Raw genomic sequence first — 21,940 nt, 5'->3', positions numbered from 1 at the left:
ATTTAAAAAATGTAAGTTCTCAGGAAAGAAAATATCATCAAACGCACGCACGTAGCTTGAACATAAGATCATTTGTGTGGTTTCACACATGGAGCCTGACTGAAAAGGCACATAGGGACTTCATGCCAGTAAAAAGTATAGAAAGCATATATATTCCTCCAACTAGAATTTGGATAAATCATTTTAATCTCCTTATTTTATTATGACAATGAAATGAACATATTTAGGGTTTAGGGTTTTATGATGATGACTTCTCCGGGAACCATCACCTTATCGTGGTGGAGAGGTTTGTGTGTCCCTATGAACCTGAGGGCTGTGTTGTCTGGAGCTTTGTGCTCCTGGTAGGGTCTCCCAAGGCAAAGTGGTCTCAGGTGAGGGGCCAGACAAAGAATGGTTCAAAAATCCTATGAAAAATCGAGGAAGGGATGAAGTGACCCTGCCCGGAGGAAGCCCGGGGCCCCCGTCTGGAGCCAGGCCCAGATGGAGGGCTCGTCAGCGAGCGTCTGGTGGCCGGGTTTGCCACGGAGCCCGGTCGGGCACAGCCCGAAAAAGCTACGTGGCGGACATCCCTCCATCCCATGGGCCCACCACCTGTGGGAGGAACCGCTGGGGTCGGGTGCGCTGCCACATGGGTGGCAGTGAAGGTCAGGGGCCTCGACGGACCAGACCCGGGCAGCAGAGGCTGGCTCTGGGGACGTGGAATGTCACCTCTCTGTGGGGGGAAGGAGCCGGAACTTGTGCGGGAGGTGGAGCGCCACCGGTTAGATCTGGTGGGGCTTACCTCTACGCACAGTCTTGGTTCTGGAACCATACTCCTGGATAGGGGTTGGACTCTTTTCTTCTCCGGAGTTGCCCAGGGTGTGAGGCGCCGGGCGGGTGTGGGGATACTCACAAGCCCCCTGGGCTGAGCGCCGCCACGTTGGAGTTTAACCCGGTGGACGAGAGGGTCGCCTCCCTACGCCTGCGGGTTGTGGGGGGGGGGAAAAACTCTGACTGTTGTTTGTGCATATGCACCAAACAAGAGTTCAGAGTATTCGGCCTTCTTGGAGACCTTGAGTGGAGTCCTGCATGGGGCTCCAGTCGGGGACTCCATAGTTCTGCTGGGGGACTTCAACGCACACGTGGGTAATGATGGAGACACATGGAGAGGCGTGATTGGGAGGAACGGCCTCCCTGATCTAAACCAGAGTGGTTGTTTGTTGTTGGACTTCTGTGCTAGTCATGGATTGTCTATAACGAACACCATGTTCGAACATAGGGATGCTCATAAGTGTACTTGGTACCAGAGCACCCTAGGCCAAAGGTCAATGATCGATTTTATAATTGTTTCATCTGATCTGAGGCCATATGTTTTTGGACACTCGGGTGAAGAGAGGGGCGGAGCTGTCAACCGATCACCATCTGGTGGTGAGTTGGGTCAGGGGGTGGGGGAAGACTCTGGACAGACCTGGTAAGCCCAAACGGGTAGTGCGGGTAAATTGGGAACGCCTGGAGGAGGCCCCTGTCCGACAGACTTTCAACTCACACCTCCGGGCGGAGCTTTTTCGTGCATCCCTGTGGAGGCTGGGGGCATTGAACCCGAGTGGACAATGTTCAAAGTTTCCATTGCTGAAGCTGCGGTGAGGAGCTGTGGTCTTAGGGTCTTAGGTGCCTCAAGGGGCGGTAACCCACGAACACCGTGGTGGACACCGGTGGTCAGGGAAGCCGTCCGACTGAAGAAGGAGTCTTTCCGGGATATGTTATCCCAGACGACTCCGGAGGCAGTTGCAAGGTACCGAAGGGCCCGAAGGGCTGCAGCCTCTGCCGTGAAAGAGGCAAAGCAGCGTGTGTGGGAGAAGTTCGGAGAAGACATGGAGAAGGACTTTCGGTCGGCACCAAGGTACTTCTGGAAAACCGTTCGCCACCTCAGGAGGGGGAAGCGGGGAACCATCCAAGCTGTGTACAGTAAGGATGGGACGCTGTTGACCTCAACTGAGGAGGTAATAGGGCGGTGGAAGGAGCACTTTGAGGAACTCCTAAATCCGACTAATACGCCCTCTATGGTAGAGGCAGAGCTGGAGGATGAGGGGGGGATTGGCATCAATTTCCCTGGTGGAGGTTGCTGAGGTAGTTAAACAACTCCACAGTGGCAAAGCCCCCAGGAATTGATGAGATCCGTCCAGAAATGCTTAAAGCTCTGGGTGTGGAGGGGTTGTCTTGGTTGACACGCCTCTTCAACATTGCGTGGAAGTCTGGGACGGTGCCTAAGGAGTGGCAGACCGGGGTGGTGGTTCCCCTTTTTAAAAAAGGGGGGACCAGAGGGTGTGTGCCAATTACAGGGGTATCACACTTCTCAGCCTCCCGGTAAAGTCTACTCCAAGGTGCTGGAAAGGAGGGTTCGGTCGATAGTCGAATCTCAGGTTGAAGAGGAACAATGCGGATTCCGTCCTGGTCGTGGAACAACGGACCAGATCTTTACTCTCGCAAGGATCCTGGAGGGAGCCTGGGAGTATGCCCAACCAGTCTACATGTGTTTTGTGGATCTGGAGAAGGCGTATGACCGGGTGCCCCGGGAGATACTGTGGGAGGTGCTGCGGGAGTACGGGGTGAGGGGGTCCCTTCTCAGGGCCATCCAATCTCTGTATGACCAAAGCGAGAGCTGTGTCCGGGTTCTCGGCAGTAAGTCGGACTCGTTTCAGGTGAGATTTGGCCTCCGCCAGGGCTGCGCTTTGTCACCAATCCTGTTTGTAGTATTTATGGACAGGATATCGAGGCGTAGTCGGGGTGGAGAGGGGTTGCAGTTCGGTGGGCTGGGGATCTCATCGCTGCTTTTTGCAGATGATGTGGTCCTGATGGCATCATCGGCCTGTGACCTTCAGCACTCACTGGATCGGTTCGCGGCCGAGTGTGAAGCGGCTGGGATGAGGATCAGCACCTCTAAATCGGAGGCCATGGTTCTCAGCAGGAAACCGATGGAGTGCCTTCTCCAGGTAGGGAATGAGTCCTTACCCCAAGTGAAGGAGTTCAAGTACCTTGGGGTCTTGTTCGCGAGTGAGGGGACAATGGAGCGGGAGATTGGTCGGAGAATCGGCACAGCAGGTGCGGTATTACATTCAATTTATCGCACCGTTGTGACGAAAAGAGAGCTGAGCCAGAAGGCAAAGCTCTCAATCTACCGGTCAGTTTTTGTTCCTACCCTCACCTATGGTCATGAAGGCTGGGTCATGACCGAAAGAACAAGATCCAGGGTACAAGCGGCCGAAATGGGTTTCCTCAGGAGGGTAGCTGGCGTCTCCCTTAGAGATAGGGTGAGAAGCTCAGTTATCCGTGAGGAGCTCGGAGTAGAGCCGCTGCTCCTTTGCGTCGAAAGGAGCCAGTTGAGGTGGTTCGGGCATCTGGTAAGGATGCCCCCTGGGCGCCTCCCTAGGGAGGTGTTCCAGGCACGTCCAGCTGGGAGGAGGCCTCGGGGGAGACCCAGGACTAGGTGGAGGGATTATATCTCTAACCTGGCCTGGGAACGCCTCGGGATCCCCCAGTCGGAGCTGGTTAATGTGGCCCGGGAAAGGGAAGTTTGGGGTCCCCTGCTGGAGCTGCTACCCCCGCGACCCGACCCCGGATAAGCGGATGAAGATGGATGGATGGATGGTTTTATGATGGGTAGTGGGAAAATAGAATTAAAGAAAAACTTATTACAGTACAGCATCACCAGATTCTGCATAGAATTAGCTAAATAACTCCCTGACATTAATCTTTAAATAAAAGCAAAACAGAGGAAGTGTTGATTAGGACACATAGAAGACAAACACTAAATAGATTATATATATATATATATATATATATATATATATATATATATATATATATATATATATATATATATATATATATGTCAGAGAAGTATCCTGATATGGGCTAAAAAAAATCCAAAATCTATTAAGATGTGAAGAGCAAGTCTCTGTCCAGCTTAATCTTTACTTGATTGACATATGGTCTTTTTTATTGCCACATTGTCTTTCTGTTGCCATCTAGTTACGTTTGCAATAATGTGTAATACCCATTCATGCAAATAAAGCATGCTTATAAGGTAGAGATTAGAGCGAGAGAGAGAGAGGCAGTAAGTGACTGAATACATTTGTAGAGACACCTAGTCCTCCAGATTAACATCATTAAAAATTGAATTATTTCTAGACATATAAATTGCAATCATCTATCCAGTATTTTAACCAGAGAACTCCCTTTGACAGTGTCATTTTCCATCAACATTGCAAGGGATTTGATCACCTTTCAAATATCAAAACAACTAAATTGTCCTGTCTAGTGCAGGTGCATTTATTACATTAAGAAAGTTTTTTGAATATATATATATATATATACACATATATATATATATATATATATATATATATATATATATATATATATATATATATATATATATATATATATATATATACACACACACACACCAGTACACAGGTATTTCCATATGATGGAATGTGTTGGAATGTGTTGTGCGACAGATTTTTTTCTTCCTATTTATTTCACCATAACCTAAATACAAATGTAAGAGTTAGATGAGCAAGGCTGTAGATTACACTGCTCTGTAATTAGGCACAAATAATCTCATTACTCTTGCACACGTGGAGTAATCCCCTAAAACAAACTTTAGGGGCTATAGAAATGGGAATCAAGATTCCCATGAAGGCACACACTGCTGTAGCTCATGTTTCTACATCTTGTATCTCTTTCTGTCCAGAATAATACAGGCACACACAAAGTTTTTTTCCCAAGTCTGAAAATGCTTTGTGGAGATGGGAGATGGTGAGAAGGATAAAAAAAAACGATAACCACACACAATCTCTACTTTTCTGAGGGCTTTGCAGAGATGATGTGAGTTGTTGAGATGGCTCCATCTTTGAAACAGACAGTAGTGCAGTGCATCCCTTTTTACTTGTTCTGTCACTTTTAGCCAACAAATTGGTCAAATTAAGAAATTGGCGCGTGGTGCAGGGCTGTGTAAACACAAATGAATGAACAAAGAAGACTGTACTTGAGTGCATTAAAGAGTACAAGCTCTGCTGTTATAGTTATAATGCGAGTGAAAAGTTTAGTATGTCTTAATTTTCGAAATATCCAGTTAAAATCACATATGCAGCTTTCCATTTGTCCAGTAAGGCTGTAGTGAAGGTGATTTATGTTAGATTTGACCTCACAACCACTGCAGAATCAGTTGGGAAGGAAGGCAGATGAGATGGAAAGCTGATCCTAGGTCACCACTTAGCACTGATGAAAAACCAGGCCTGGTATCCAGGTGGGGACCATTTTAAGCTTCAGAACAGCCCATCTTTTCAATGCTGCATAATCAATCCTCCCTGTTCTCTTGGAGCAGCAGTGCTAGTATTCACAGTGTTTTTGTGGATCATCTGAAGGAGTTCTCCCAGTTCAAAAAGCTCACAGACTATCCGTGCGGGCGTGGCAGCCGTCACACACTCTGACAGGGTGGTCCCAGCCTCGGGAGGGCACAGGCTTGATGTGTGAGGAGCAGGGGCCGCACACACCCTGTCCACAGGCCCTGCAGTGGTGCTTGGACATTGCTGGAGTGAAGGTTTTGGAACACTGGTTGCACTGGGTGATGTCCTGGTCTGGCACCCAGTAATCTGGCCGAGCCACACCTTTCACAAAACCTGGAGGGAGTGGATGGAACAGTAAATATTTAATTACAAATTTTCTGCAGGAATTGTATATTATTTTTATGAGAGCATACATATCCATATCTGAACAAAACATTCTATGAAACTGCACAGTGCATATAATATTACAGTGGGGCCGATAAATCACTTTACAGGACCCAAAGCTTCATTAGTGTTTATGGTGTGAATCTCCAAACTGCTATTAAATACCGTAACTCATGATGAATGGATATCTTCTAGACCATTAGGTGTTTATTTTTGCCATACATTGCGTGAAGGTGAGCCATCAAGTCAAAGTGGCCCAGTGGTTCAGTACATTCACCAGAATGTAAAGTCAACTGTTGCCAGCACAAATTTGGAGTTTGTAGCAATATCTTTTCTCCCCTCATCGTTGTTGCAATTTACTTCCACTGAAGTAACTTCCACTTTATCTAACAGAAAAACCCATTAAACTTTAGTTTTTTGTTGTTGTGGTTAAGACTATTTCAGCCGGTGATTGCATCAGTGATACAACAGGCCCATTTCTGTACTGTGAAATTGGTCATTAGAATCACGTTCAACAAACTTTCAATTGGTCAAAAGCCATTTGAGCCAGACATAATGTGCAACCAGCTGCAGTGCACTCACAGAGAGGGTAGTCCACCGCTGTGGTGACCATGTCCAGTGTAGACTGGGCCACCTCCGTCACTCTGCGAGCTATCAGACCACGAGGCTCCACCTTACACACTAAACAACAGAGGTGTGTATATGTGTAGAGAGATCAAGACACAAATGTGCATTACACAAAAGCAACAAAAAATAACAATATTTTTATATGAGTATCTATCACAGATTCAATCAGTATTAAATAACATTAGTTTTTCTTTTTCCCACTGCACTGTCTGGATTTTGCATCCCTTAAATATTCATAGATGTGATTGTATGGCTTCTTACATTTTTTGTCTGTTAACACATTTTAAAATGTATGGATATAGGAAAGGAAATATTGGTGGAGATAAGCTAGATGCTAGCAAAGTAAATGCTTATTCATGATCATTGACCCCGCTATGTGTTAATCCACGTAAAAAAGATCTATCGATACTACTTGCTTTATTAAAATTACCTTTACGTAATTTAACATAAACTGCCTGTTGAAGTTCACTAACTCTTTGGAAGTGTCTTACCCTGGCTGTTAGTGTCAGCTGGCCCTCCCTGTCGGTAGCAGGCCTTACACACCCTGACAGGGCCATTGCCCCAGCCTCTCTCTGGCACCGGCATCCTGTGGCTGGAGCAGGGGTGGCAGAAACCCTCGCCACATGATCGGCAGTGGTGCTTCCTCTCCGCCTCTTCGAACACCTTCTGACAGCCATGACAGGCCTGAGGGGCAGGGGGGAGAGTAGGATTCAGGGACGGAAGGACATTGATACCATTATTATTGCAAGCATTGAGTCATGTCAATCGACTCATGTCAATCAACTTGTGTGGACTTCACAGGAACACCGCAACTAAATAGAGGTACAGTTGTGTTAAAAAATAATAGCAGTCCAAAATCACTAACCTCATAAATCAAATTTTTTGGTAGAAGTGATATTTCTACATGGCAAATACTTTACTAGTAAGTGTTGTAGAGTCATAGAAAACCAACAGACCCAACAGTCATGACATGCATGCTGCTCATTCTTGTAATTGAATCTATAATTGAAAGGGGCATGTCCAAAATTAATAGCAGTGTTGTGTTCAATTAGTGAGGTGATTGATTCTGTGAAGAAACAGGTGTCAATTATGGCCAATATTTAAGGAAGGAAGGAAGCAAATGTTGTGCATGCTGGTTATAGTGCATTTCACACTGAAATACTCAGCAAAATGGGTCGTTCCAGAAATTGCTCTGAGGAACAGCAGACTTTGATTAAAAAGTTGATTGGAGAGGAGAAAACATAAAGAAGTGCAGAAAAGTATAGACTGCTCAGCCAAAATGATTTCAAATGCCTTGAAATGGCATTCAAAGCCTGAACGACGTGGGAAAAAATGGTCAACTACCATTCGAATGGATCGAAGAATAGCCAAAATGGCAAAGGCTCAACCAATGATCAGCTCCAGGAAAATCAAAGAAGACTTAAAGTTACCTGTGAATACTGTTAACGATCAGAAGAAGGCTACGTGAAGCAAAGCTATCAGCTATCAGCCCCCCACAAAGTCTCATTGCTGAAAAAAAGACATGTACTGAATAGGTTGAAATTTGCCAAAGGACACATTGACTGGCCAAAGGAGAAATGGGGCAACATTCTATGGACTGATGAGAGCAAAATTGTTCTTTTTGGGTCTAGGGGCCGCAGACAGTTTGTCCGACGACCCCCATGCACTGAATCCAAGCCACAGTACACTGTAAAGACAGTAAAGCATGGTGGTGCAAAAATCATGTTATGGGGATGTTTCTCATACTGTGGTGTTGGGCCTACTTATCGCATACCAGGGATCATGGATCAGTTTCAATACATCAAAATACTTGAAGAGGTCATGTTGCCTTATGCTGAAGAGGAAATGCCTTTGAAATGGGTCTTTCAACAAGACAGTGGCCCAAAACACACCAGTAGGCAAGCAAAGATTGATGTTATGGAGTGGCCAGCCCAATCCCCAGACCTCAATCCCATAGAAAACTTGTGGGGTGACATCAAAAATGCCGTTTCTGAGGCAAAACCCAGTAATGCAGAGGAATTGTGGAATGAAGTTCAATCGTCCTGGGCTGGAATACCTGTTCACAGGTGCCAGAAGTTGGTCGACTCCATGCAACACAGATGTGAAGCAATTCTCAGAAATTTAAATATTAACTAAACTAAATATTAGTGCAGTGATTCAAAGTAAAGCAAACCCTTGAGACATTTTTCAGTTTATACAGTAAATGTTTGAGTTTGTAAAGAAAAATGCAAATACTGCCTAATATTCCTTTTTCTTCACTTTCTGTAAAGGTATAACACAAACTTTTTGGTCATGTTTTGATTTGGAATTGAATGTGCAGTGTTCCCAATGCATTGATATTATGGAATTAAAAGCTATTCTAAGGATTTTTTTTTAGCTTTATTCACTTTTTTAAACACACTGCTATTATTCTGAACACAACTGTATGTGCACTGGCTGAATTAGCACAACTTTTATGCATTTCTTTCACATCTACTGCAGTCATATTGACTGTGTTCACTCAGAAGGAATCAGTTCACATGGCTAGGCACTTGTAATGACATCTCGAACATGGTAAGAGGCTAAAAGCATGTTTAAAACATGCCACGTTTCAGCCGCCTGGGTGCAAACTGTAGCAGGAGTAGGGTTGGGTATTGTTTGGGTTTTTTGCGATACCGGTGCTAAATCGATACTTTTAAAACGGTGCTGGTGCCTAAACCGAAATATATATAATATATTTATAATGTATATAATATAAAATATAAAAAAGGAGCACAAAACGACAGTTGGCGACATTAAAGAACGGCTTGTTTATTGCTAAGGCCATATGGTCAAAATTAAATGATTGATTAATAATGTAATAACAATAACAATGACTTATTTCACCAGTAAATTGCTGGTAAACGACAAAAACAAGCACCAGATGGGAAAAGGGTATTTTACAATACCTTAAAATGCACCACAAGGCTGGCGAGTTTCAAGTGAACGCACCGTCTGTGTGTTGTTTACCGACAACGGCAGCTGCAGTCAGACTGTTACGTCCCGGTGTTGGAATCCTCTACAGGGAAATACAGTCACACTTTACACAGCTTAACGTAAGCTGTCAGCCTTTTAACCATTGTGTTTAATCCAGCTACTAGCTAACGGTAAGGTAGCGTCCCGTGCAGCGATGCTTCTGAAAAAAAAGTCAGGCACCGAAATGAGGAACCAAAATTTTCGTTCTTATTCGGTCTCGTTACTACCGTTTACGTCAGAACCGGTGCCCTATTGGCACCGCGTTTCGGTACCCAACCCTAAGTAGGAGCATAACTCGGTGTAGGCAACACCGATTATTTTCGTTTTTCTCGCTACTGACAGCACTCCGTAACCACAAACAACAGAGCTACGTGTTGAAATCGACCAGAATTCTGTTAAAATTTTAAAAAGGAAATATATTTTCATGTGTCACTTGTGTATTATAACTTTGATCCTTGTAATCTAAATTGTTCTGCAGTGTTTGTCTCAGCTTTACCTCTTCATACTCACAGTGATCTCTGTGTTGGGTCTCCAGTATTGCGGTGCCACCTGGTCAGTGAGCCAGGCAGCGACAGCTTTGGTGGGCCCGGTGCTGTACTCGGACACTGACTGGATCACAAAGTTCATCCCATCCAGGACCCTCTGGGCAGCGTTCTGGTGGTTGGTCAGAAATGTGTCCGACTGAAAAGAAGAAAGGGGGTTGAAAAAATGCAGACAGTTGAAGCAGGGGGGGGCAGAGGGTTATGTAGGCGACAAGTAGAAAGAGAGGGATGAGAGACTTAGATTGATCGGAAAAGGTGGATCGGTGTATCACTATGATACCAATCAATTAATCCATACTAAAGCAGTGATAAATAGAACAAATGTATCACTTGCAGGATATCAGTCTCTTCGGTGAGGCTGCTCACCAAACTTCATACAAGATGTATTAATTTGAACGTTGTTTCAATGGCTAAGTGGTAGGGGTGGGAATCGATTGGCACCTCACGATTCGATTTCAGAGGCCAACGATTCGATTCTAAACCGATTATGGATGCATCTCGATGCAAACATTTTTTTATGTACATTTCCATGCGTGAATTTAAAAAATATGAATCTGAATTTGCTACTCAGAGTTTGCTAATCACTTCTAGACAAAGCAGCTAGACAAAGCTTAGATTTTGACATATACAGTATTTGTCACACACAAGTTTTAATGAAATGTTTTGTCTACTGAGGTTTTTGTTTTGTAGTCATTCCGTGCTTAAGCCTTAAACATGCTTGTGAAAGTCACCTTCTCTCTCAGTAATCTTCCATGTCAGAGGCTGAGTCATGTTTAAAGGTGGAGAATTGGCTTCTTAGAACATGAATATGGTGATCAGATGTAATGTGATAAAGTAGATGAATAGCCTATATGCGTTTTGCCTAATTATTTTATGAATGTCTTATTAGATCATGTGTATATATACACACACTTTTTTTTTTTACCCCTTTTGGTCATTTTTGTGTGGTTTTTTTTCTGCAGTCTTGCCTAAACTCTAAGTTGTTGTCCATTATCCCATCCTCTTTCAGTCACTCTGTTTTCTGATTTGTACTTGTCTGGAGACAGTAACTTTTAAATAAAAATCAACACATAAAAAAAAGAAAAAAAAGAAAAATTGATTATTAACTTATCAGAATTTCTAATCAAATTGTTCTAGAGAGAATTGCGATGCATCTAAGATTCGATTATTTTTCCCACCCCTACTAAGTGGTGTATGTTGCATGTGAAGCTTTGTTAGAATGAAATGTTCAATATATAACTAATGATAGCTATGCCAAATCTCATCCATCAGATGCTAAACAATAATGTCAGTATTCAGTACTTTTGTACTGAATCTATAAACTGGAGGAATAGACGAAGGGTGAAGTACTCACCCCCTCCCAGACATGCTTGACCTCAGATCGTACCACGCCGCTCTCAGGGTCCTGGTTTCCCATCCAGTACTGTCTGCTGCGGTAGATTACACCACAGCTAGCACACTCCAACACATAGCTGATGGGAAGGTGGGGAGACAACATGAAATGATTGGATGACAAGCAATGAAAAGGGGTGTGTGTGTGTGTGTGTGTATGTGTATGTGTATGTGTATGTGTGTGTGTGTGTGTGTGTGTTTACCTACCCTGACCAGGCATACTTGGCCAGTCCAAACCAAGGGTTGTCAGTGGAAGCTGACGTCTTGGGCAAGACAATCACCTCTCTGCCTCCTTCATAGCACCTCTGCAGACATGAACACAGAAAATAATATAGCAAATACTTAAGAAATTGTGTAATGTACATACTGTAAACGTCGCATTTTTGGGTCCCAGGTCACCTGAACTAGCTGGCAAGACTGGTGTCAGGAGTCGCTCTTACCTTACAGATAAGGACCTTGTTGTTGTACTGGTGTACATACTGGCACAGTCCATCTGCCATGTGGGGGACCCTGTCTCTCAGATGGTTCATTCCATTTTTACAGCGAATGCTGGAGATGAGACCGACAACCAAGCATGACAACCAAGCATTTCAGACCAACATGACAGATGTCAGAGTCAGTGCTGCGGGCAGGTTTTCGTAAAAGTCGAACCAATGTGTACAGTTCATTAATCAAAGACAGAATCCTTTCAGAACCAGTGTTATGATGTCTCCCACTTAGAAAGAAACACAGAGTAGGGGACTCCCATTTCTCCTTTCCAAAACTATAAAAAAGACATTAAGTTTTATGTGTCCCACTGGGAAGACAGTAAGACCAACATCAGATTTTTGTCTTAAGAGAATAAATTGCACTTCTGTGATTCAGCCAGCGGCAACTGAAAAACATCTGTTTGTGTGTCTGTTTATGTTTCCGTAGAGCAATCAAAGCCGTAACTGCTGTGGGAAGATTCTGAACAAGAGGTATGTTCCCCAACTCAAGTAAAAAGAGGTACGTTTAGAAATTAAAAGATCCCCAGACATGATTTATGACTTGTAAAAATACTCTGCTTTGAATAATAATTTGGGTTCCTCCTAATCTGGTATGGTTTTGGTAAGGTTTAATTAACTGGTTAAAAACACATCTACTACATCCCCACAGTACAATTCTAAAGATTGAAAGTAATGCTGTTAAACTGGAAACTGTATCTGCTGAAAGGATGCAAAGGATCAATGTACAGATGTCTGAACCTGCTAATGCCGAGGTTTGACCATGAGGAGCAGACTTTATCCATAACAGAGGGTGGGAGCAAGGTTAGATGTCACCAACGCCAGAGTGGAAAACGCTTTTAGGCCCAATGGCCGTGTCTCCATGTCCTGAAGGCCGAATGAATGATACTATTCTTTGAGAAACAGAGTAATAGACAGTAGACTGCTGTGAGGTGGAACGCAGTAATGAGTCTCTTATGAAGCATCCACCATAGGAGAACATAGCAGCCCAGAAATAAAACTACAAGTGTGATACAGACATCCCTGACATTCTTGAATATCTATAATAATGCTCAACATAATCTAGGGATTATTTTAATTCCAAAAAATATTCGATTTTTTATCTTTTGAAAGTAGAAAAATGGGATTTGGGTAGAGATGCACCGATTACAACTTTCTAGGCCGATTCCGATTTTTCATTGAGTTTGACCAGCCGATACCGATTTTAGAAGAATCCAAGTTCATTCTAACCACTTTACAGCACACACAAATATTTATTTTCTATCTTTTCTTTAAGAGAAAATTTTACATTTTGCATAGAACATAGAACATTTTTTTGATTAGATAATCGATCATTATAAAATACAACTATATAAATTACTCCTGGTGTGGGAAATTAACACACATCTAAAGTGCAATGTTATGGAAGAACCATTTCCTTCTTTTCACATCCAATATCCAACTAAACAAATGTGATATATTTAGCAAACTAAACTTCTGTATGTATGAAAACAGGGAAAACAGGTAATGGCAATAAAATAATATATAAATAACAAATAAAAATAAAATAAATATAGCCTTAATGCAGTATAAAGATATTTCTCAAAACACACACACAGGCCTGTTTGAACGTCAACAGTAACGTTACCTGAAAACAGCGTGTAGTTCCTTTTTTAGCAAGTTTGCTTTATGTGTCATTTTGCATAAATATGAACAATGCCGTCAACAGGCTTATCTGCTAACGTTAGTTACCGACAGTTACCTCGGAACAATCCAGCAAATAGACGGTATCCTATAGTGCCGTTACCTGAAACAGATGATTTAACGTAACCGCTCATTTTACAGTTTAACAACAAAACTAAACTCTTTAAATATTACTACGTTTTTAATGTTGGTTTTGAGCGCTATGCATCCCCACTAACCTGGAAAGCGTTTTAAACAGTAACGTTAATACAGCGTGTCAGAGGAATACAGCATCTCTTTTTTTTGTTTACAGAGTCTCCTACAGTGGCCAGCGGGGCGTCAGAGGCAGAGGGACCACAGCGTTTGCTAACGTTAGCTTCTTGTCTGATAAACAGTAAATTCATCAAAGTCAGTGTGCCCAATGCTATTTTCCAATAAACTGTAGTTGTCATATTTCACGGGACCCGCGTGGGTGCAGTTTTCATGTTCCAGTTTTTCAACCTCAGAGGGGAGAGAGAGAACTGCTGACTGTTCGAGCCGTGTATAATTACTACTTTATGACATTTCATAAACAGCTGATTGAGCGGCAGTGCACCGCTGCTACATGCATATAGCGGAAACCCTGCATGTGCACGTGTGATGCTGATGTTGTGCGATGTAAATCATGCGGCGCCCGAGTGAATTTGACCGGCATATGTTAGACTGACCGGCAAGTCGCCGGTCATGGCCGATGATGTGAAAATCGGCCAATTCCGGTCACTCGGTGCATCTCTAGATTTGGGAGCAAAATAAGTATGCACTTAACAATGTAAGAGAAGTGATGAAAAGTTCAATTTTGCACAGGTATAGAAGAGTGACTGAATGACTTGATGATACATTTCACCAGTGTTTCAGTCTAAATCTACCCAGATTTTGGTCTAGGTAAAACGTCATGCCCAATTCAATCTCTAGAATGGAGAAAAGAGACGGAGTACCTGCTCAAACATGTTTGTAATGACTTACTTGCAGCTGAGGCAAACAGCGGAGCAGGTGAAGTACTCGTCTGGGAAGAAGGAGTAAGGGGTCATCTTGTCGTCTAACAGTTCCCCACAGAAACGCTCACTTAAGGCCTAAGGAAATGTAAAAAAAGGAAGGCGAAGATTGATGGGAGAGGAAAAGTTGATACAAAACAGGATAAGAGTCGAGACCACAAGACAAAACTGTCTTCATCTCTATCTTAAATTTCTCTAAAATTCTACTTGGTGTCTATTTATTAAAGAAGGTAATGGTCAACCACTTACCTCCAGAGCGTGAAACACTATCCCGGGTTGGCGGGGGGAGCGTGTGTGAGTGTTCTTTACTTGCTGCATGACGGCCTCCAGCAGCCTGTTGTAATCAGTGGGAGGCGTGATGGTCTGGGTGCCAACATACTGCACCGAGCTGAAGGCCTCTGTCCCCAAGCCCAGGTCGTGAAAACGCTTCTGGAGCAGCGTGTCGGCATGGCCGGCCACCTTCGAATCTACAAGGGAAAGGAAAAGCAAAGCCATTTTAGTTGGACAGAAAGGAAGCACAGAACAAGAGATAAAACCCATTACAATATATCCTGTAAAAAGGCAAAGAAACGTGTTTGAAAATCTGAGGTGTGTTTTTGTGATCACATACAGTATGTGCATGCCATTTAGTATATTTCCCTCCCCTACCATGACCAAGCAACTGGGTGTGGGTGGTCTCCTGAAAGACGATGATGGCAGGCCCAAGAGAAGAGAGGGGCACGTCCAGACCACAGCGACTCGAGAGGGCCCTAAGCTCCGGGGTGAAGTGCTTCAGGTAGGCCCCTGAGGCATTGCTCAGAAACTGGAACATGTCGTTGTGGAGGCGCTCTGCCCGTGTACGATAGACTACTATATCAGACACTGCCAATACCTGGAAAAGAAGGGAGTAGATATAGAGCTAAGACAGATGTAGAATCTATGACTTTTACCGAGAAAACAGGACACATGGAGAAATGGAATATAGATGTACAAGGATTAGCTGATAAATTACATTGTGAGCATAGGGAGAGGTTGACAAGTAGTCTAAGCTACTCAGAAATATTGTTAATTGTGTGAGGAAAATAATTAAAACAATATATATTCTAATATATGTATGGTAAGACACAAAATACACATCACATCTCACTCTTTTAGCAGCCAACTAAATTTAGAGGGACATACACTTGATGTGTGTCTATACCCCTCTTAAAACCAGCTGTCCCAAAAACAAGTACCACTATCTCATATGTGCGCTGATACTGCCAGAATTGATATAAAACAATTTTGAATCCATCAAGAAATGCATGGTGCATGGATAATAATTACCTACCTATCAACTAGTCTTAGTACATGCCCACTAGCCATTGCCAAAATGTATCAGCACACCTTTTCTCTCTCTAATTATAGACAACTGCATTGCGGTGAACTGTACATTGCGTGATGTAAAGACAAACTAACATACGAAATGTACTATTTTGTGTAAATACATCCAGCTAACAGTTAATTCCAACAAAACAAACCAGCGGCCACTAAAATTACCTTTAGCAGCAGTCGCATTCTCTGGTTCTGATTGGCTGCTGCCCCCAACAGGCCCTCAGTATCCAGGGAGACCAGGCTGAGGCTAGGGTCATACGCAGCCCATACTCCCACCGTACAGGAGCTGGGGGACTTGGAGGTGTAGAATACGCTCTCACCACTGAATAGGATGTGGTTGAGGGTGTGTGACTTTCCATCCCCGGTGTTGCCAAAGATGGAGAGGACCTTGACTCCTGCCACGTCCCCACAGCCGAGTCTGTCCACAAACTCAGACTCATCGCGGACCTGGAGTGGGAGGAAGGAGAACACAAGGCGAGAGCCATTTATTGACAGAGGATGGCTGTTGAGGTTTCTTAACATGCTATTATTGGCTCCCCTAATTGACTTAATTGAATCTAGGCAAAAGCTTATTAAATTTGGGTGAACAATTCAGTCTTGGGTGACAAGGAGCCTTAACACACAATAAAATCAACAACTGGGTTATCTATGTTCTACTATTTTTGAGACTATTACATTCAGTCCAGAAAAACAAACAAACAATCTTTGAAATGAAAGCTGTATTAAACTAACAATATTCTGCTGGCCCTTCAGCTTTCTTAGGACAAACTGACTAAATTGTTTGTGCATACATCCCAGACTATTTGGATAAGTATAAAAATCATCATTATCGCCTGCACTTTGTACTACTGTAACGTTAACTACAATAGCCTACATAAGAGGGTGCCTCCCTGCGGGTCAGCTGTGCTGTATGACTCACCAGGGACTTTCCCAATAAGAAACCCATTTGCTGCTCTATCTCCGTCAGTGGTTATGCCTTTAATTCCTTTGAGCCCTTGTTGGCGAAAACTATGTGCTAAACACGACGGACGCCACGGGTAAAAGGTATATTGTTAATATATTAACAAATCGTGGAAATATGTCAACAAGCTCATTTTGTTGAGTTAAAAATAATAACTTGACTTTAGCTCGGTGTTTTGTAAGCTACTGCTAATTGAGCTCATGCATCAGCACTGTAACTGTTAGCATCAGGGACAACCGATAGTCGTAGTCGTACATCGATAGTTAATGGCCTTCATTAGAATGCGTGTTGCTGTCCTCTTCTTCTTAGCTTAGGAGCTAAATGTTAGCATCCGCTAACTCAGTTGACGTTAGCTAACTTTACCTGCAGGTTTTCTTGTTCATCCACTAGCAGGAAGCTCCGGCCGACACCGTCGGGACACTCCTCTGCCTTCATTGGACTGATCGAGATACTCTCCATTTCTTTCATCAGTATTTCGGACATCGTTATTTAATTACTTATAACATATGTGTGACGGCAAAACGAAAGTTCAACCTGACTCCTCTTGTGTCTGTCAATCACAACAACAGCGCGTGTACTGCTGACGCTGCGGGAGGAGCCAAGGAGCATTTAGGCAGTGACGTAAGACGCATGATGTACGTTTGGTCAACGTCTTGTCTGGTACATCAGCACCACCATGTGGACAAAAGGCAGAATGACACCGAACCTGCCATTCAACAAACTTCTTAAATCAGAATATGGAAAAGCATAAAAATAGATGAGGTGATTACTTCACAGACCCATAAATTCGGTGTTTATTATGTAGCAGATTCTTTAAAGTTATAGATAGTTATAGATATAGTTCAAGAATGCAAACCAAACAAAATTCAAGCCCATATATCTGTTCCACTGCATACAGCTGTAAAATATGTCTTTTAAAACTGCAACTAATTTATAATTACAGCAACACACGGAATCAAGTTTTCATTTAACTGGCAGAGAGTGTTTTATTGGAGCAGTGCTGCCATGTTAGAGCTGCTTGCTAATGTTCATTAAATATTTGTTAGCACAGATCTATAAATATCACATGTCACTGAATGGCTTCAGAGCGGCGCCACTGCTACTAACAGGACATGGAGATAGAAATTCCAGCATTGCTGCTCTAACAGTCCTGGCTGAGCTCCTTCTTTCTTTCCTTCCTTCCTTCCTTCCTTCCTTCCTTCCTTCCTTCCTACCTTCCTTCCTTCCTTCCTTCCTACCTTCCTTCCTTCCTTCCTTCCAAGTAGGGAAATAAAGCAGATGGGAAGAATTTAAAAAAGAAAGAAATAAAGGAAAGAGGAGGTGAGGAGATCGGAGATGGTTATAGCCTTTCTCCAGGCTCAACCATGAGAGACAAATGTCTGAAAGAATCAATTATAGGCCTACTCCCAACCCATCGTCACTGATTAATGAATAATTAAAGTTGCTCAGTGCAGGGCTACCTAGCATAGATAATATAAGCTTACCAATGGGTCTATTAACATGCCATCACTAATGTAAGGTTATGTAGACACAACATCTAGGCTATCTTCATTTTCCCTATAAATAAAGTTGTTAGGCTGACAGGTAATCGCCTATCATTTAATATCATATATCATCTAAGATTTCTTTAGTAGAAAAGAGTTGACCAGCTTTATATGTGGACTATAGCTTATGTTTTATGGAAATTAAGTAATGTCTTTCTGAAAATATAATTGTTTTTGTTCTTCTAGTTCCCTATACCTCACAACATATCGACTTTCTGTCCCTACACATATATACAAAAATTTAATTCTAAATTACTTTTATACTTATATATATATATATATATATATATATATAGTTGCCACTTATATGATGTGATGCAATTTTGGGACTGGCCAGTGCAGATTCAACATCGCCCACCATCATCATCATCATCATCATCCAGACAAGGCAACAAAGCTGGCATCCTCAGACTGACAGCCAGTCCTGCAACCCAACCTTGACATAGACCTAACTATAGACGTTTTTATAATATATATCGGAACTGGGGGATGGCTTGCCCTTACAAGTCCGAGGCGGGATTGTGGGCCACTTAAACCGCTATTCCCGCTGGTACTTGTAGTGCGTTTCTCCTCAGCATGTTTCATGTTGACATGCGTAAAAAACTACACTTCCCCAAAGCTGTCACAGAGCGCTCCCGCCTCCCATTGGCTGCTCGCTCCAGCCGCAGCCCCAGAGAATGAATGAAATTGAAATAGCTGCTACATTACATGTACAATACCGGGCTCTGCAGTGTTGCATTCTCTCATACTATATCAAAATGGCCACAGCGGTACAGAACCCCCTCAAATCGTAAGTACAACACATTTCCTGAGCTTTTGCGCTTTTTCTATTTGTGCATGCTGTCAGAGCATTTTGAAAGCCTTAAATTCCCAGATATTTCTCAGCACGATTACCAACACATCTATAGGCTACATGCAATGCATACAGCACTGATAGAGATAAGGATGCCAGAGGATGCAAATCAGCCCTAAAGAAAAGTTAGATTTGAAGCTGACGGGGGGTTTCGTTTTTTTGGCGCGAGGGGATTATTGTGCGCTCCGATGCTATTCATATAATAATTTCCCTGAGCCAACAGCAGCGTGCGTGCAGGGATATGGAGGAATGCTGGAGGTAGATTTGGGTGACCTGGTGTGTCCCTTGCCACTGTAGCCAGCCAAGATCACGGTCAAAGCCAGGCTGGATTGGCAGGCTGTCCGGGAGGCAGGGAGCTCAGATGGCTTTACCGTACCTGTGTGCACATTTTTGGACATAGAGGGAGTAAACAGGTAGGCAGAGTGAGGCTAGATGCTCTGGTTTTTGGCTGCAGCGTTACCTTTACTGCCGGACCTCTCGGAAATAGGCTATATAAACCAAGATAAATACGATGGTGTACGGCTTCAACTCCGAGACTTGCTTTCATATTCAGCGCCTATAAAAAAAAGCCTACAATAAAATCTAAATTGCAATCTGGCGTTCTATACGCTTAACGTGCACCTTAACTGGCATTTATTTCCATAATGGGTTTTTAAACTGGTAGATTTTCTGTGAAGTTTCTCCCGTAATGAGCCCCTTTGTGCAGGTTTTGGGTGGGCTTTTTTGTTTTTCTGAGACTGGTTTGAGCGGAATGCAGACGCCTGCTGCCCGCCTGGGCTCCCGGCCAAAAAGGTGGCTGATGTGCGTCTGTCAGCGGGTACTTACAGCGATCTAGCCGAGAAAAACCACCACAATAGCTCCAATATAAACATGCAGAGAGGAGTGTTTGAGCACACAACAGATCCAGCTTAGGCAGTTTCAAACAAAGAAAAGTCATAGACCTGTGTGCAAAAGCAGGGGCGCATATCGCTGCACAGGTTTCACCTGAGCAGGGATATGGGATATAGACTGCCTGCCTGCCTGCCTGCCTGTCTGTCTGTCAGCCTCTCTGAGATGCAGACACAGGCGACATTTCGTGCAATTCCATGAACGCCTGCCCTGTACGTGCCTGCTTTGAAGAGCACTTCACAGGAGAGAGGAAACTGGAATGGTACTGATTGGGCAACTGTGCATTGCTATGATTGACTGTGATGATATGTTAATGTTTTGGCCAAATGCATTTCACTCATAGCACATATCTCAATAATATCAAGATAAGTATGTATGTAATAATTCCAAAGTTCAATTAAGCTCTAATAAGCTGGCATCCAGTAATGAAATGTGATGATGGGACAGGTATGGACAGGTGGACTGGCTGGAGGCTGTAATGTGGGACCTTTGAGCTCAGAGATTCGTCTCCTCTCTTCTATGGGATGCTCAACCAAGCAGAGCCACAGTGTGGCCAGATTGCTCCCAGAGGCCCTCACTGACACCATGTCAAGGGGATTAAATTGACTGATTTGCATGGATATACCAATGTGGTAATAGAACAGAGACAAGGTTGTGGTGGCAGTAAGAGAACAGGATAGGGAAAGAGTGAAAGTAGTACAAAAAAACTAGTAGTTTACAGCAAATGGTTAAAAAGAAGAGGCTGAGGGCCAGTAACTAATGAACTCAGTGTCCAATTTTCAATAGTGAGCTTACATTGATTTTATGTGCTTCAAGTTAGACAAAACAGGAAAAATAAGACACAGAACAAAGCAGCAAAGTTGTCAGCCAGATGCAGACCTGCAGATATGCTGGCAGACTGTTTCACTACAGCATCTGACTCTATGTGCAAGAATAGAGCTGAATGTATTTATTACACAAAGCAACAGCAATCAACGCTGCCTTTAACACCTCACCAACTGTACAAATGCCATTATTACGCAGTATGGGTTTAACTATGTTCCAGTAACCACACTACGATCAGCTTTTAAACAAGCTCTGGTAATTAGTATGTCTACAAACAAACTTGCTATTAGAGGCTAACAAATTAGAGGCCTATCCAGCAAAATGGGGCAAACAACTCGCAAAATTTTGTCCAATGTTGGCCCTAATAAAGCGGGTGGCTGTGCTTCAGAGACAATGCCTGTTGTGTCCGGAAATGTCCTTAAACTTTGCTGAATCGCTGCCTGCAATACATTATAATTAATCCAGTGGATGTAAATTCTGTAGGAAGCATTCACAATTGTTGCCCATCACCCAAGTGAGTCGTCGCTGAGTGTACATGCAGTTGATGTGCCTGTGACAGTACAGTGGATGGTTCATTTGTGTGTGAAGGCAAATCAGTGAAGGCGAGCAGCTTTAGCTCCAATCTACTGGGCATTTCCCCACCAGCCCTCTCTCTGTCTATCTTTCTGCTGGATTAGAGACTCCTTTAATCTCTCGTTCTCTCCTTCTCCTCTGCTTCCCTCTCCATCTCTCTCATTTTATTTCCTCCCTGTCCTCCTATCACCCCTGCTGCCCGGTCTTCCACGTTTCCTCCCTCCTTCTTCATCACTTTCTCCATCCATCACTCTTTTCGCCATCTCCCTTTTGTTCAGCCATTTCCTCTTTTACTCGCTTGCTCTCTCTTTTCCATTTTCCTTCTTTTTGGCCTCAAACCATCTTGCCCCCCACCATCCACCATAGGTCTTTACATTGTGAATTAAGGCATCTTGACTCACTACTTTAATATTCAGCAAAAAATACTGAAGGAAATTCTTTATGCATCTTGTCAGATTCCTTTAAATCTTGTTAGATAGCTTACTTCGAAGAGTTC

The 21,940-nt window shown here is 43.3% G+C and overlaps 2 protein-coding genes across 3 annotated transcripts in view; one reads left to right on the top strand and one right to left on the bottom strand.

The window, feature by feature from the left end:
* Nucleotides 1-4,421: 4,421 nt before the first annotated feature.
* Nucleotides 4,422-17,341, bottom strand: LOC144515658 (zinc finger FYVE domain-containing protein 1). Of its 2 annotated transcripts, none has more exons than XM_078246688.1 (12): nt 17,125-17,340; nt 15,966-16,247; nt 15,096-15,318; nt 14,697-14,914; nt 14,419-14,525; nt 11,710-11,818; nt 11,477-11,574; nt 11,232-11,349; nt 9,846-10,016; nt 6,833-7,025; nt 6,297-6,395; nt 4,422-5,663 (listed from the first exon to the last, which is right to left on the bottom strand). In XM_078246688.1, the coding sequence occupies exons 1-12, from the start codon at nt 17,242-17,244 to the stop codon at nt 5,431-5,433; spliced, it is 1,971 nt and encodes a 656-aa protein (XP_078102814.1). In that variant the 5' UTR covers nt 17,245-17,340; the 3' UTR covers nt 4,422-5,430. The 2 variants fall into 2 exon arrangements, 1 of the variants encoding a protein (XP_078102814.1); XR_013501762.1 differs by having other exon boundaries at nt 5,572-5,663; nt 9,832-10,016; nt 17,125-17,341.
* A 1,641-nt stretch (nt 17,342-18,982) lies between these two features.
* dpf1 (double PHD fingers 1) overlaps nt 18,983-21,940 on the top strand; it is a 39,386-nt gene continuing 36,428 nt past the window's right edge. Inside the window, exon 1 of the mRNA XM_078246690.1 lies at nt 18,983-19,095. Within this exon, the coding sequence (XP_078102816.1) occupies nt 18,983-19,095 (113 nt within the window). The remainder of the gene's footprint in view (nt 19,096-21,940) is intronic.

The sequence above is a fragment of the Sander vitreus genome, chromosome 3 (assembly GCF_031162955.1).
Source record: "Sander vitreus isolate 19-12246 chromosome 3, sanVit1, whole genome shotgun sequence".
NCBI classification, from domain to species: domain Eukaryota; kingdom Metazoa; phylum Chordata; class Actinopteri; order Perciformes; family Percidae; genus Sander; species Sander vitreus.
Note: the sequence above shows the minus strand (reverse complement) of the source record. Positions and strands in the feature narration are given on the sequence as shown.